The sequence below is a fragment of the Silurus meridionalis genome, chromosome 5 (genome assembly GCF_014805685.1).
Source record: "Silurus meridionalis isolate SWU-2019-XX chromosome 5, ASM1480568v1, whole genome shotgun sequence".
NCBI classification, from domain to species: domain Eukaryota; kingdom Metazoa; phylum Chordata; class Actinopteri; order Siluriformes; family Siluridae; genus Silurus; species Silurus meridionalis.
Window position 1 is genome coordinate 13,825,645 of NC_060888.1, and position 10,649 is coordinate 13,836,293.

A 10,649-nucleotide genomic window follows, 5' to 3' on the forward strand; every position below is an offset into this window, starting at 1 on the left:
CAAAAAGCATTAGATGTGTCCATATTTCTGTTTTATGGCTGTCTTAGAAGAGTTTTTGTACTCTTTTTTTTGTAACAGACAACACAAGAACAAGAAGCCAAATAATTACCTCACGAATAAAGGTTTATCTTCTAAAAACATGCTACAGATTGGTGTTAAACAGTTGGGAAATTTGCATTATGCGGAAAACGTCTGTGATTGAGCTACAGGTTACAACAACTTTCTGTAAATGTGTTTTTGACAGTGCTGGTATATTCATGTCCTTTGCATGTTCAGACAAACAATAATCCTTCCATCTGTATAAGCCCATATTCTAAGAAGAGATCTTTCTATTCTAACTTTCTTTCTTCTCTCTCGAAGCCTTTGTTTTTCCATCATAACAGTGCTTGATGATAACCATCTAACTCTTGCTGGTCAGAGCCAAACAGGAGCCACAAATCAGTCATAATATCAGTCTCTTGCTGTTGTGCTGCTGAGTATCAGGTATGTTATGAGCTGTTATGCAAAACGGTTGCTATATGATCTGATGTCTTTGCACAGACCAGTTTCTTGAAGAAATCCTTTTAGCATTTGCTGACAGCTAAAGATTGACTGCCATAGACATCCATATGATTACTGTCTGGTAAAAGTAATTTGGTGGAACCGTTTGTCTGTTGGCAATCTCAACGAATCAATGAAAGAGAACAACCTGAGCTCTTTGTCATGCAGACATGCTGAAATAATATCTATACTAAGTGGATCAGTGCACACGTTTCCTTTAGCTCTTTTTAAAAGTACATTTGGGGTCTCTGTGTAGAAATCTCACTATGATCTACATCTTTTGCCTTCAGTTGCATGAGCACTGGCTATGTTTAGGGGTAAATAATGACCTTAAGGCATTAAGGAGAAGGATGCAGGTTGTAAACACACCAAACAAGTAAAATTTGTGTAATCTGCCAGATACTCTTATTTCTGGTGACTTCACTGTGGTTTGAATTTGCTGAGTCTAACAATTGGTCTTTTTACGTTACCCGCAGGGAACACGTAAAATTATGAATACTAGTCTATGTTCAGGTAATTAGAAGAAAAAAATTGTATCAAGAAGATTGGGTGCAGAAAAAAGGAACTGAAAAAGACAAGTGAAAGAAGACTGTACTTCATATTTGTGTGGTAGATTAATACAAACTTTTTTAAATTAAATATTAATTATTAATTATAAACTGTTTTTTTTTTTTCATTTATAATTTTTGTTGTGGGGCATTGACTATAATATTTATTTATGCATAGATAATTCCACAAAAAAAATCACACCAACCTGTTTTAAATCTAGCTTTATGACCAACCATAAGGTAGGTCTTAAGTCAAGCTGATTATATATAAGTTGCTCCCTACTTTAAAAAAAAAATCAACACACAACTTTTTTACTATTGTTTAATACATTACTTTGTAAAATGTAAACTTTGTAGACAGTTTTGTATGTCTAACGTTTGTGGCAACAGTTTGGGGAAAAATATATCAGTGTGATGGTAGCGTGTCTATAAATTTTGCCACTATGGTGTATATCACCTTATTTATGATAACAAAAGGAATTATTATTACTATTGAAACTAATTTATTATTGAATGTTAATATGATATGTTTAATATATTGTTTATGCAGTTATGTATTATGAAGCATGTAAAAGATGTGGTTATTTATTATAAATTACTTGATAAGTTAGTATAATTTATTGTACGACAATTTGTTGTTTAATCTTATTTTTGGTCATAGGAAAAACAATGCTGATTGCCCAGTCTTTAAAAATAACTTTTCTAAAACTGAATACTTCAATTAGAAACTTAAAAAAGAGGCATTTTTTTATTCTATACAATATTCCCATGGTTATCTGGAATTATAACAAAATAAGGAAATATGTTTTATTTACAAAATTTTAACTAATTCATATATCAATGCATTAGTTACATTTTACATTTAGGCAAATTACACTTAGGATCAATGGAAGACTAATTCTTAGAACAATGTAATACAATATTAAAAAAATTATTTTTAAAAAGATATAAAAGGGTCAGGGACAACAGGCTTATTATAAATGCTGATGGACAGCTTTAAGGGAAGACTTTCTAACATGGACACATCTGACAGAAATTAGTAATGTTAAATTTTATGATACTAATTCAACATTTTTTTTTTTTAATTATAATAATATTTTCTGCAATGCGTTTAGTATTTAGCTTGATGAGTTGTTTCTTACTATTCTCTCAAATATATAATTTAGTAAATCATCATTGTGGTCAGTTAATTAAGCATTGGAAAAATTTACATTTCTTTATTAAAAAAGTAACAGAAGACATAAAATTCTGTACATTTACTCACACACTTAAAAGCAAAAATACATCACAACTTTCTATTAAGCAGACAAACAAGTCAAGTTAAAAAAACTGAAAAGATCAAATTACAGGTGTACAATGAAGAATGTTGCACCACATGCACTTTCTTTAAGGCTACTCTGCTGGTTAAAGACTTTTTTAAGCCATGTTCACTGTTAATACAAGTGCTCACAGTTTAAGTGATATGATCAGCAATTATAGTTGGATGGAATGGCATTATGTCAGCAGCAAGCCTGACTTCAAGTTGCTGGTAGCCTTTGTTAGTATCATGCACATCACGATGCTGACTAAGCCGTTCCTGTGGGAATCTGCTGTAATCTCACACTCACGGGGCCATTTCGGCATTCAACCAAAACCAGTCAACTGGTAGTAAGTGTGCATGTGTAGAGCTTTTTCCCCTCTCACCAGTCTTTGTCTGTGGTTCACTATGCAGCTTGTTATACTTCTTAATGACTGATGACATTTATCCAGTTCTATCACACCTCTGTACCGTCCCTGGGATACAGAATGCCAGCTGAGTTCATGCCAGGGTAGAAATGGCCATTGAACTGGTTGAGAGCAGGGCTGCTATAGCCTAACGTAGCATGAGAACCTAAAGGAGAAATTGGAGGAGGTGGAGGAAGAGGAGATGCCCACTCAGGGACTGTGGAACCAGGGGAATAGGAGCTGAACCCTGATGCTTGGGTTACTCTTTGTGTGCCATCCACTGACAGGCTGAGAGGAATGGGGCGATTAATGTGTTCTCCACCCATGTCCACGGACCCAGCTGATACCCCAGACATTTCTGTCAGAAAGTTGCTCAGGCAAGGAGGTGGACCCATGGCTGGAGCTTTCTCAGGTGAGGCTGAAATGTCAAGCGTTGCATTTTTGGGACTCCCACTACCATCTCCTGCCTCTGAGTTAAGAGATCCTCCAGAGCCACCCTCCCTGGCAAGACCATCAGACTTTCTCTTCCTCTTGCGCCTGAAGTTGCCATTGTCAAACATCTTTTCACAGTTTGGGTCAAGGGTCCAGTAATTACCTTTACCTTAAGAGTGAGACAAAAGGATTTGACATGAATTTAACTGGAATATGATTTAAAAATACTAGAAAAAATCAGTTCCACAAAAGTAATAGTAAAGTAAATTTTACTATTAGTAGTATTTTACAAAAGAAATTAAACAAATATAAAAAAAAAAAAAAAAAAAAAACAGTCTCTAGAGTTCTTACCAGGGTCATCTTCATCCCGTGGAACTTTCTTGAAACAGTCGTTCAGTGATAGGTTGTGACGAATGGAGTTCTGCCAGCCAGCTTTGCTTTTATTATAGAAAGGAAAATTATCTGCTACATACTGGTAAATCTGACTCAGAGTGAGGCGCCTTTCAGGGGCACCATGTATAGCCATTGCAATGAGTGCTGAGTATGAGTAAGGTGGCCTAACCAGCTTCATTAGGTCCTCCTGAGAAGGTATGGAGAACCAACCCAGTTCTCCACCAGCACCCCCTGGACCTCCTTGGCCAAGGTATGGCCTCTGCATGCCATAGTGCTGTGGCATAAAGGAAGGCACAGCAGGACCTGCTGCACCACCCAGATATGCAGAAGTGTTGATCCCAGTACCACTGAACCACAGGTATGGGTTAGGAGACGAAGTTGCATATTCCCCAATATCATATGAGGAAGCGTTTGTCCTCTGTGGACTTGGCAATGATGGAGGAGGATAGTAATTATCGCTGTAAAGGCTCAGCTCTGGAGGCTCCTGTCCCAAGTTAGGAAACTGTGGACCACATCGAGTTGGAGAATGTCCTTGCTCATACGATGTCATGATTATTGCTTCATATGATTTTTCTATCCTAATTAAAATGGCTTAGATGGCTCCAGATGTAGTGCACGGTTTCTTCTTTGGTCCAGAAAATTTTCTTGTTCTTTTCTTTTAAAAACAGATCCCCAGTTGAGCGGTATAATATCTTTCTTCACTCTGCCATTGTTTGCCCTTGCACTCTTGTCAGAGCTGTCACCTGTTGCACCTGTTTTATTCATGCATACCTGGCACCTCCCTTCTTTCTTCTTATTGGTTACTTTCTCTTTCTTGTTAGATGACTGTATTTACCCTTTGGTCAGTTTTTCTTCATCATTTGAAGAATTGATTCACAGATTTGCAGAGAGATTTTTAAACATGCAAACAAGTTGTCTATTTCTTTCTTTCTTTCTTTCTTTCTTTCTTTCTTTCTTTCTTTCTTTCTTTCTTTCTTTAAACAAATAAACCTTCATATAGACAAACAAGTAATCATCATCTGAATTTTGCATTGTTTCTTTCAGGTCAAAATAACATCTTATCACTTATTCAGTGTACCCCACTTTTCACATTTTTTAATTGTTTTTAAATAATTTTCAATAAAATAATGTACAGTACCAAAAATAGTAAAGTAATAAAATTGAACCAAATATTGAAAGCTGCATGCTGGAAAAATGATCTTAATTTTAGCCCACTTTAAAACGATTAACACATTTATACAAATAATTATATAGCATGATTCATTTTAATTTACTTCCATCAACCCTGTTTGCAGTGACTGCTAAACGCCACAATAATGATTGTTAATTAATTAAAAAATATTTTAAAAGCTTAGCAAAAATACAGAAAGCATTTCAAATAAAATTTGATCGGACTCTGTGTTTACAAATCTGGTAGCTGGTCAGACCAAGCTTAATTTTTCTGCATGGTTGTAGATGAACACAACTTTGTTGTCATTGCATTGAATTGTACAGGTACACAGAAACGAAATGTAGTTTGGCATCTACTAGACGTGCAAATAGTATCATTGTGCAAAGTGACAAATAAATAAACATGTAACTATACGTATAGCAAATAAATATAAAGGCTATGGCAGTGGCTATGGCAGCAGCTATATATATATATATATATATATATATATATATATATTTATATTTATATTTATATATATATATATATATATATATATATATATATATATATATATATATATATATATAAGATTTAAGCAAAATACTGTAATGTAGAGATTTTGAGATATGAATTTATACTATGACAATATGAGATTATATACAGTTATAATCATCCACAGTTGATTCAGAGGTACAGTGGATGATGGTTTGGTAACGTATCACTTCTATTACAAAAAAACTAAAAAACTAAAATTAGTTTTTAACGTATTCATTGTTTTCACGAGTTTTACATGAACTTTGCACTGGTTTGGGAAAGCAGATTTTGGGGTAAAGAAAGTATCCGGACTGCTGGTTCCTTGAGTTTATGCGCGTGCTTCAAGAAGGGTTTGCGTGGCCACGGCAACAAACAGAAATTGGTATAAATAATAATAATAATAATAATACACAAAAACCAAAAAAGCATCCCTCAGACCATAGCGACGATTGACTTACACCAACGGAAGTTACTTTAGCAAGGTGATATCCTGTGTATATACTCTTATACCTGTAACTCAGCCTTGTGTAGACGGTGAAACAGGTTGGCTAGTAACTGCTAATCAAGCTGGCTAGTCATAGTCTCGTCCTATATCTAGGTGGACTTGTATTTAGCAAATTAACCGTGACCAGTTATCCGGTGGGTCGGTTTACCAGGCATTTGAAACCAATAAATAACTCGTAGTAGCTGAATGACAATATTTATGTATAAAAGTATCCAAATATAACCAAATGACGCGTTGTATAGCTAGCACTCGCTAACTAACCTAGTTAAGAGTGTTGTTTCGGTTTTCAGATGGTTGACAACACTTCATTCCGCGACCAGATCACGGATTTCCGTCGTGAAACTTTAGAAATCAGTAAAGATTTAGAGAGGATGACGGAGCAGATGGAGAATATTTCAGGTGACATGCGTATACAGTAAACCAAACGTGTTTAATGATCTGGTACAGAAAGCTAGTCGTTATTGTGTTGTAGTAACAGGCTGTCGTTCTCTACTGCAGTGAATGTGACTTGGATGGCGTACGACACGGTGGCGATGAGGACCGACCCTGAACTCGCAAAATCTCTCAAGAGGCTGGAGGACGAATTGGTCCAGTGCAAAGCTGTTATAAGTGGATCTAAAGACAATCTAGTTGACCAATACAATACAGCTGCAATCCAAAAGACAGCCCAAGAGTAGACGCCTTTTCTACTGGAAGTTTATTTGTACTGTATTTCGATTTAAGGTGATAGTTAAATATCGTAATACGCCTGTACATTTGACTGAAAATTGTTTGATATCAATAAAAAAATTTAAGAAAGAATCTTAATGTGTTTGGCAGACTTAATTTTTGCTTTTATTTTTCATTTATTGTTATTTATGCATTTATTATTATGAGTTCAAACCCCAGCACCACTAAGCTGCCACTACTAGCAGTAAGTGTATGTTGCTTTGGATAACGGTGTCTGCCAGATGCTGTAAATGTACTTTCTTTTCTTTTCTTTTCTTTTTTTTTTCTTTTTTTTTCTTTTATTACAATTGAATGTACTTATTCAGTATTTGTTTAATGTTGGTGTTTATTTTTTATTTTTTTTATCTTTTCCAGAAAGAGAATATGGAAAAGTCCACAGGTAATTCCCTCACATCAGCCGCTGTTGATCTGAATCACATACTGATGCAGCTGGATACAATTTCAGAGACTCTGGATCAGATGGAAGGTGTGAAAAACAGCAATGAGTTCATTCATAATTGTAGTTGTAAAGTGTGAATCAAACAAATACCAGAATATTTTAATTCATTATGGCTCTGGCTGTGCTAACATTTTATGATTATAATTGAAATATATTTAAACGTAACCAGAAAAAGCCAATCTTTCTAAGAAACACGTCTCAATAAACCTATAGTTTTGACATAAACTGCTTCAAGCTTTCCAGACAGTACGTGGTAATGTAGTTATTGTAGTTTTAGTTATTTTTTAGTGATGGAAGTGTACATCTTCAAGTTCACCTTATAATTAAATAGCTATAATTTGTAGTAAAGATACAACAAAGTATGTGATACAGATGTACACCACGTTTATTTGAAAACTTTGCTTTTAACTGTACTTGTTTTAGGGGGAGAAAGGTGGGAAAACGGCACACTGATGAGTTTCTTTAGTTTTGTATAGGAGCTCTGTGTGGTAGCTTGTAACCAAGGATGCAGCTTCAGTAAAGAAAAAAAAAAAGACAGTGTTTTACCTTAGGGGCAATTCATTTTTAGGTGATCTGATACTGCATAGGTCACAAGTTGGCAAACTGCTTTGGGGGAAACTCCCGTTACTTTAGTGCTCTGACCCAGATTAACATCTGCTGATGCCTATCAGTTAAAAAAAAGGAAAAAAGGGTAGCTGTAAGAAATGAGGAAGGTCAAATGGGAGGCATATATAATATTAAAGGTGGTGCATGACTTACAGGTTGGCACACACATAAACTAAATCACAATGTTAGTTATTATTATTAGGTTTCTTTTCCAACGGTTGTTAGTCGATTCTTAACATCTACACTGTGCTCCTGTGTACATTTATGATTTGTTTACTTGTACCCTATAGTCTCTTTATTCATGTAGTCAAGTTTCATCAACTGTTCCTTCTTTGATTGCAGTGAAGACTCAGCTGCTGCAGTGTAATTTAACAGTGTGCTTCACACATCCTGATAAAATGGCATGTCTGCATTCTTGTGTAGAAGACTCCACGGGTTTTACAGCATCTCCAGAACTGGCAGAGTAAAGAGGTAATGGTAGGAAGGGAATTTACTAAACATTTATTGAAATCACAGTATTGAAAATGTTTAGGTATGAGATAATCATTAAGCCTATTTTTCCCAATCTTTTTATCTACACGTTGTCTTCATGACAAATTATTGTACTTGGAAAAGTGTAGAATGCTTGACTGATCTTAATTTGCTGTTGGCTGAAACCAGCCTTAGATCATACCATCATACCATTTCTGCTGCAGCTTGTTTTAAATTAGATTAAATGTCATGATGGACATCTTTGTAATCTGCTTGTTACAACCTGCAATAAATGAATATATATACATATATATATATATATATATATATATATATATATATATATATATATATATATATATATATATATATATGTATATATATTAGTAGTTGGCAAAACAGAAATTCTTCTAAAGCTGTGCCACTATTTAAGCATTGTTTTTTTTATTGCTCACCTGTATGTTCTATTTTCATTTTATCTTAGACATACTTCAGATTTCCTTCCTGTCATCGGTCTTATTTGCTACTGAAGATCCCTGTTCTGTGTTCAGTATTTTTGTTCTAAAATCTGGGTTTTAGTTTGTGTTTGATATATAAAGAATATACAGTATGCAGTATATTTTACATTCAGTACAGTGTTTACAGTAAACTCTAGGAATTAATGTTTTTTGGGCCTTATGTATATACATTGGGGTCCAAAAGTCTGTGATTAGTTTTCATTTACAATTATTCATTTACAAATATTGAAAACAAATGCTTTAACTGTTCATTTAATGGAACATTTGCTATTACAAATGCCGTTCTTGATCCCTATATCAAAAACTAAGCTTCTTGTAAATGTATCTATTTTCTGACTTAAGATGGTGCCAATAATTTGTAATGAGAATTGTTGTATTAAATTCAGTAAAGAATGCAAAATAGAAACAGTTTTACAATTGTTTACAGACTCAAATGGAATCGACCACCTACAGATTAATGTAGCAATATGGCCATCTTGTGGTTATTTATAGAAGTACCTCGACAGCTTTTTTCCCTGTTTGATGGTGTTTGTTTTATATATAACAATAGAGCTGTTTATAGCAGCACTACTTTAGAATGGTGCACTATTGCATTTTCTTAAACAGAAACAATGTAAAAGCTTTCTTTTTGACTGGAAATCAAACTATTGTTTTGTGAAGCACACAGGTTAAAACAATGTAAAAACAGATGTAAAAACAGTCATTTGGAAACAGTCATTTGATTTGCTGTGGTGTTTTCTACTCTTTTCAAAGTCCCCCTTTCTACTGCAATAAACATGAACCAAGAACATGAGCTGGCTGTCACTATTTATTTATTTTTTACTAGCCATGGTAATTCACTTAATTAGAACAAAAAACAGTACTGTGCATCACCGAACCTGAAATGTTTAATGCTATTAACATTGTCACTTCCTAAACATTTGAAAATAAAAGAAGAGTTTTTTCTTTGTCTGTTGCAGTTCAGGAATTACAAGTTGTAATCCTGGCTAAGAGAAAGGTGAGCATCAGAATTGGACCATGGAGCAATGAAAGAATGTAGCCTGGCCTGATTAATCATATTTTCTTTTACATCTTGTGAACAGCTGGGAGCATATGCATCTCATACCTGGGAATAAATTGCATCAGGCTGCAGTATATTGTCTGAAAACTATGTGTCCTGGCATTCATGCGGATGGGACTTGTTCCACTTACCTAAACACTTTTGAAAACCAGTTACAACTACATTAACTAATGGCAGTGGTCTCTTTCGGCAGGATAATTATTTTAAAATTGTAATTATAAAAATTATTTAGCAATTGTTTGAGCTGTGTCAGAGTATTCTCCCACAGTTATTGTTTTATCCATAGTGCTTGTTAAAGGTATTCAGATATATATATGTATATCCTCTGTAAGGGATAATTGGTAAATGTAGCTTTTCACTTGACATTGTTAAACTATGGTAACAAAACATGAACAGTAGTATCAGGCAGTGACCCACTAGTAAGTGATTCAGTGTGAATTAAATTGCCCATTGGACACTGATTATATATTTGCCCACAACATGGATATCACTTAAGGAATAGGGTGTAGCAATACATTTTCCCAGTACTCCACATTTTACAATAATGACATTAAACAACATAGAAGAGTGTGAACCACAATAATGATCAAAAATATATTGACATTTTTAAAGATTATGGCCACCACTTATAAATATTATGACCAACGGGAGTCTGGATGCTTAAATAGCTTATGATTGTTTTTCTAGGTTGAACAGTTCAGTACAAGATTCTGAGAATCTCTGGAATCATATTCAAAGGGTAGAGGGTCCAATAGCTGTTTTTTGAAAACCATAAATCTGACCATTCTGGAATTTGCATCTGTCTGTTGTTAATGTATGTATTGCGATCCTTTAATCCCTCCATCCCATCACCCCCCAACACCTTGGGATAATAATCTTGGGAACCCCCTAAGTATATTTTTGACTTGTCATAGGAAGGGCCCTAATGCCTTATGGTGGGTCTAGAATCCCCCCAGCCCCCCTCAATTCAACCACTGGCTGCCATAGACCAATCAAGTTTTGAAAACTTGACAAGGT

At 34.7% G+C, this 10,649-nt stretch overlaps 2 protein-coding genes across 6 annotated transcripts; one reads left to right on the forward strand and one right to left on the reverse strand.

Moving 5' to 3' along the window:
• Positions 1–2,290: 2,290 nt before the first annotated feature.
• On the reverse strand, positions 2,291–4,671 carry foxi3b (forkhead box I3b). The gene is made up of 2 exons (XM_046849717.1): positions 3,576–4,671; positions 2,291–3,393 (listed from the first exon to the last, which is right to left on the reverse strand). Exons 1-2 carry the CDS (start codon positions 4,165–4,167, stop codon positions 2,843–2,845), a joined length of 1,143 nt encoding a protein of 380 aa, XP_046705673.1. The 5' UTR covers positions 4,168–4,671; the 3' UTR covers positions 2,291–2,842.
• Positions 4,672–5,442: 771 nt separating this feature from the next.
• syce3 (synaptonemal complex central element protein 3) lies at positions 5,443–9,365 on the forward strand. 5 transcript variants are annotated; one of them, XR_006925879.1, is made up of 6 exons: positions 5,443–5,480; positions 6,100–6,208; positions 6,308–6,532; positions 6,893–7,004; positions 7,926–8,054; positions 8,539–9,365. XR_006925879.1 is itself a non-coding variant. In XM_046849967.1 (3 exons), the coding sequence occupies exons 1-3, from the start codon at positions 5,561–5,563 to the stop codon at positions 6,484–6,486; spliced, it is 414 nt and encodes a 137-aa protein (XP_046705923.1). In that variant the 5' UTR covers positions 5,557–5,560; the 3' UTR covers positions 6,487–6,610. The 5 variants fall into 5 exon arrangements, 1 of the variants encoding a protein (XP_046705923.1); XR_006925876.1 differs by lacking the exon at positions 5,443–5,480 and adding an exon at positions 5,557–5,686; XR_006925878.1 differs by lacking the exon at positions 5,443–5,480 and adding an exon at positions 5,650–5,786.
• The last annotated feature ends 1,284 nt before the right edge of the window (positions 9,366–10,649 follow it).

Bases quoted from the DNA above. Each gene is read 5' to 3' on its own strand.
- foxi3b (XM_046849717.1), bottom strand. From the start codon at position 4,167: ATGACATCGTATGAGCAAGGACATTCTCCAACTCGATGTGGTCCACAG. The intron at 3,394-3,575 runs GTAAGAACTCTA...CTCACTCTTAAG, and splicing joins ACGGGATGAAGATGACCCTG to GTAAAGGTAATTACTGGACC.
- syce3 (XM_046849967.1), top strand. From the start codon at position 5,561: ATGAACTTTGCACTGGTTTGGGAAAGCAGATTTTGGGGTAAAGAAAGT. The intron at 5,687-6,099 runs GTATAAATAATA...TTCGGTTTTCAG, and splicing joins ACGGCAACAAACAGAAATTG to ATGGTTGACAACACTTCATT. The intron at 6,209-6,307 runs GTGACATGCGTA...TCTCTACTGCAG, and splicing joins GCAGATGGAGAATATTTCAG to TGAATGTGACTTGGATGGCG.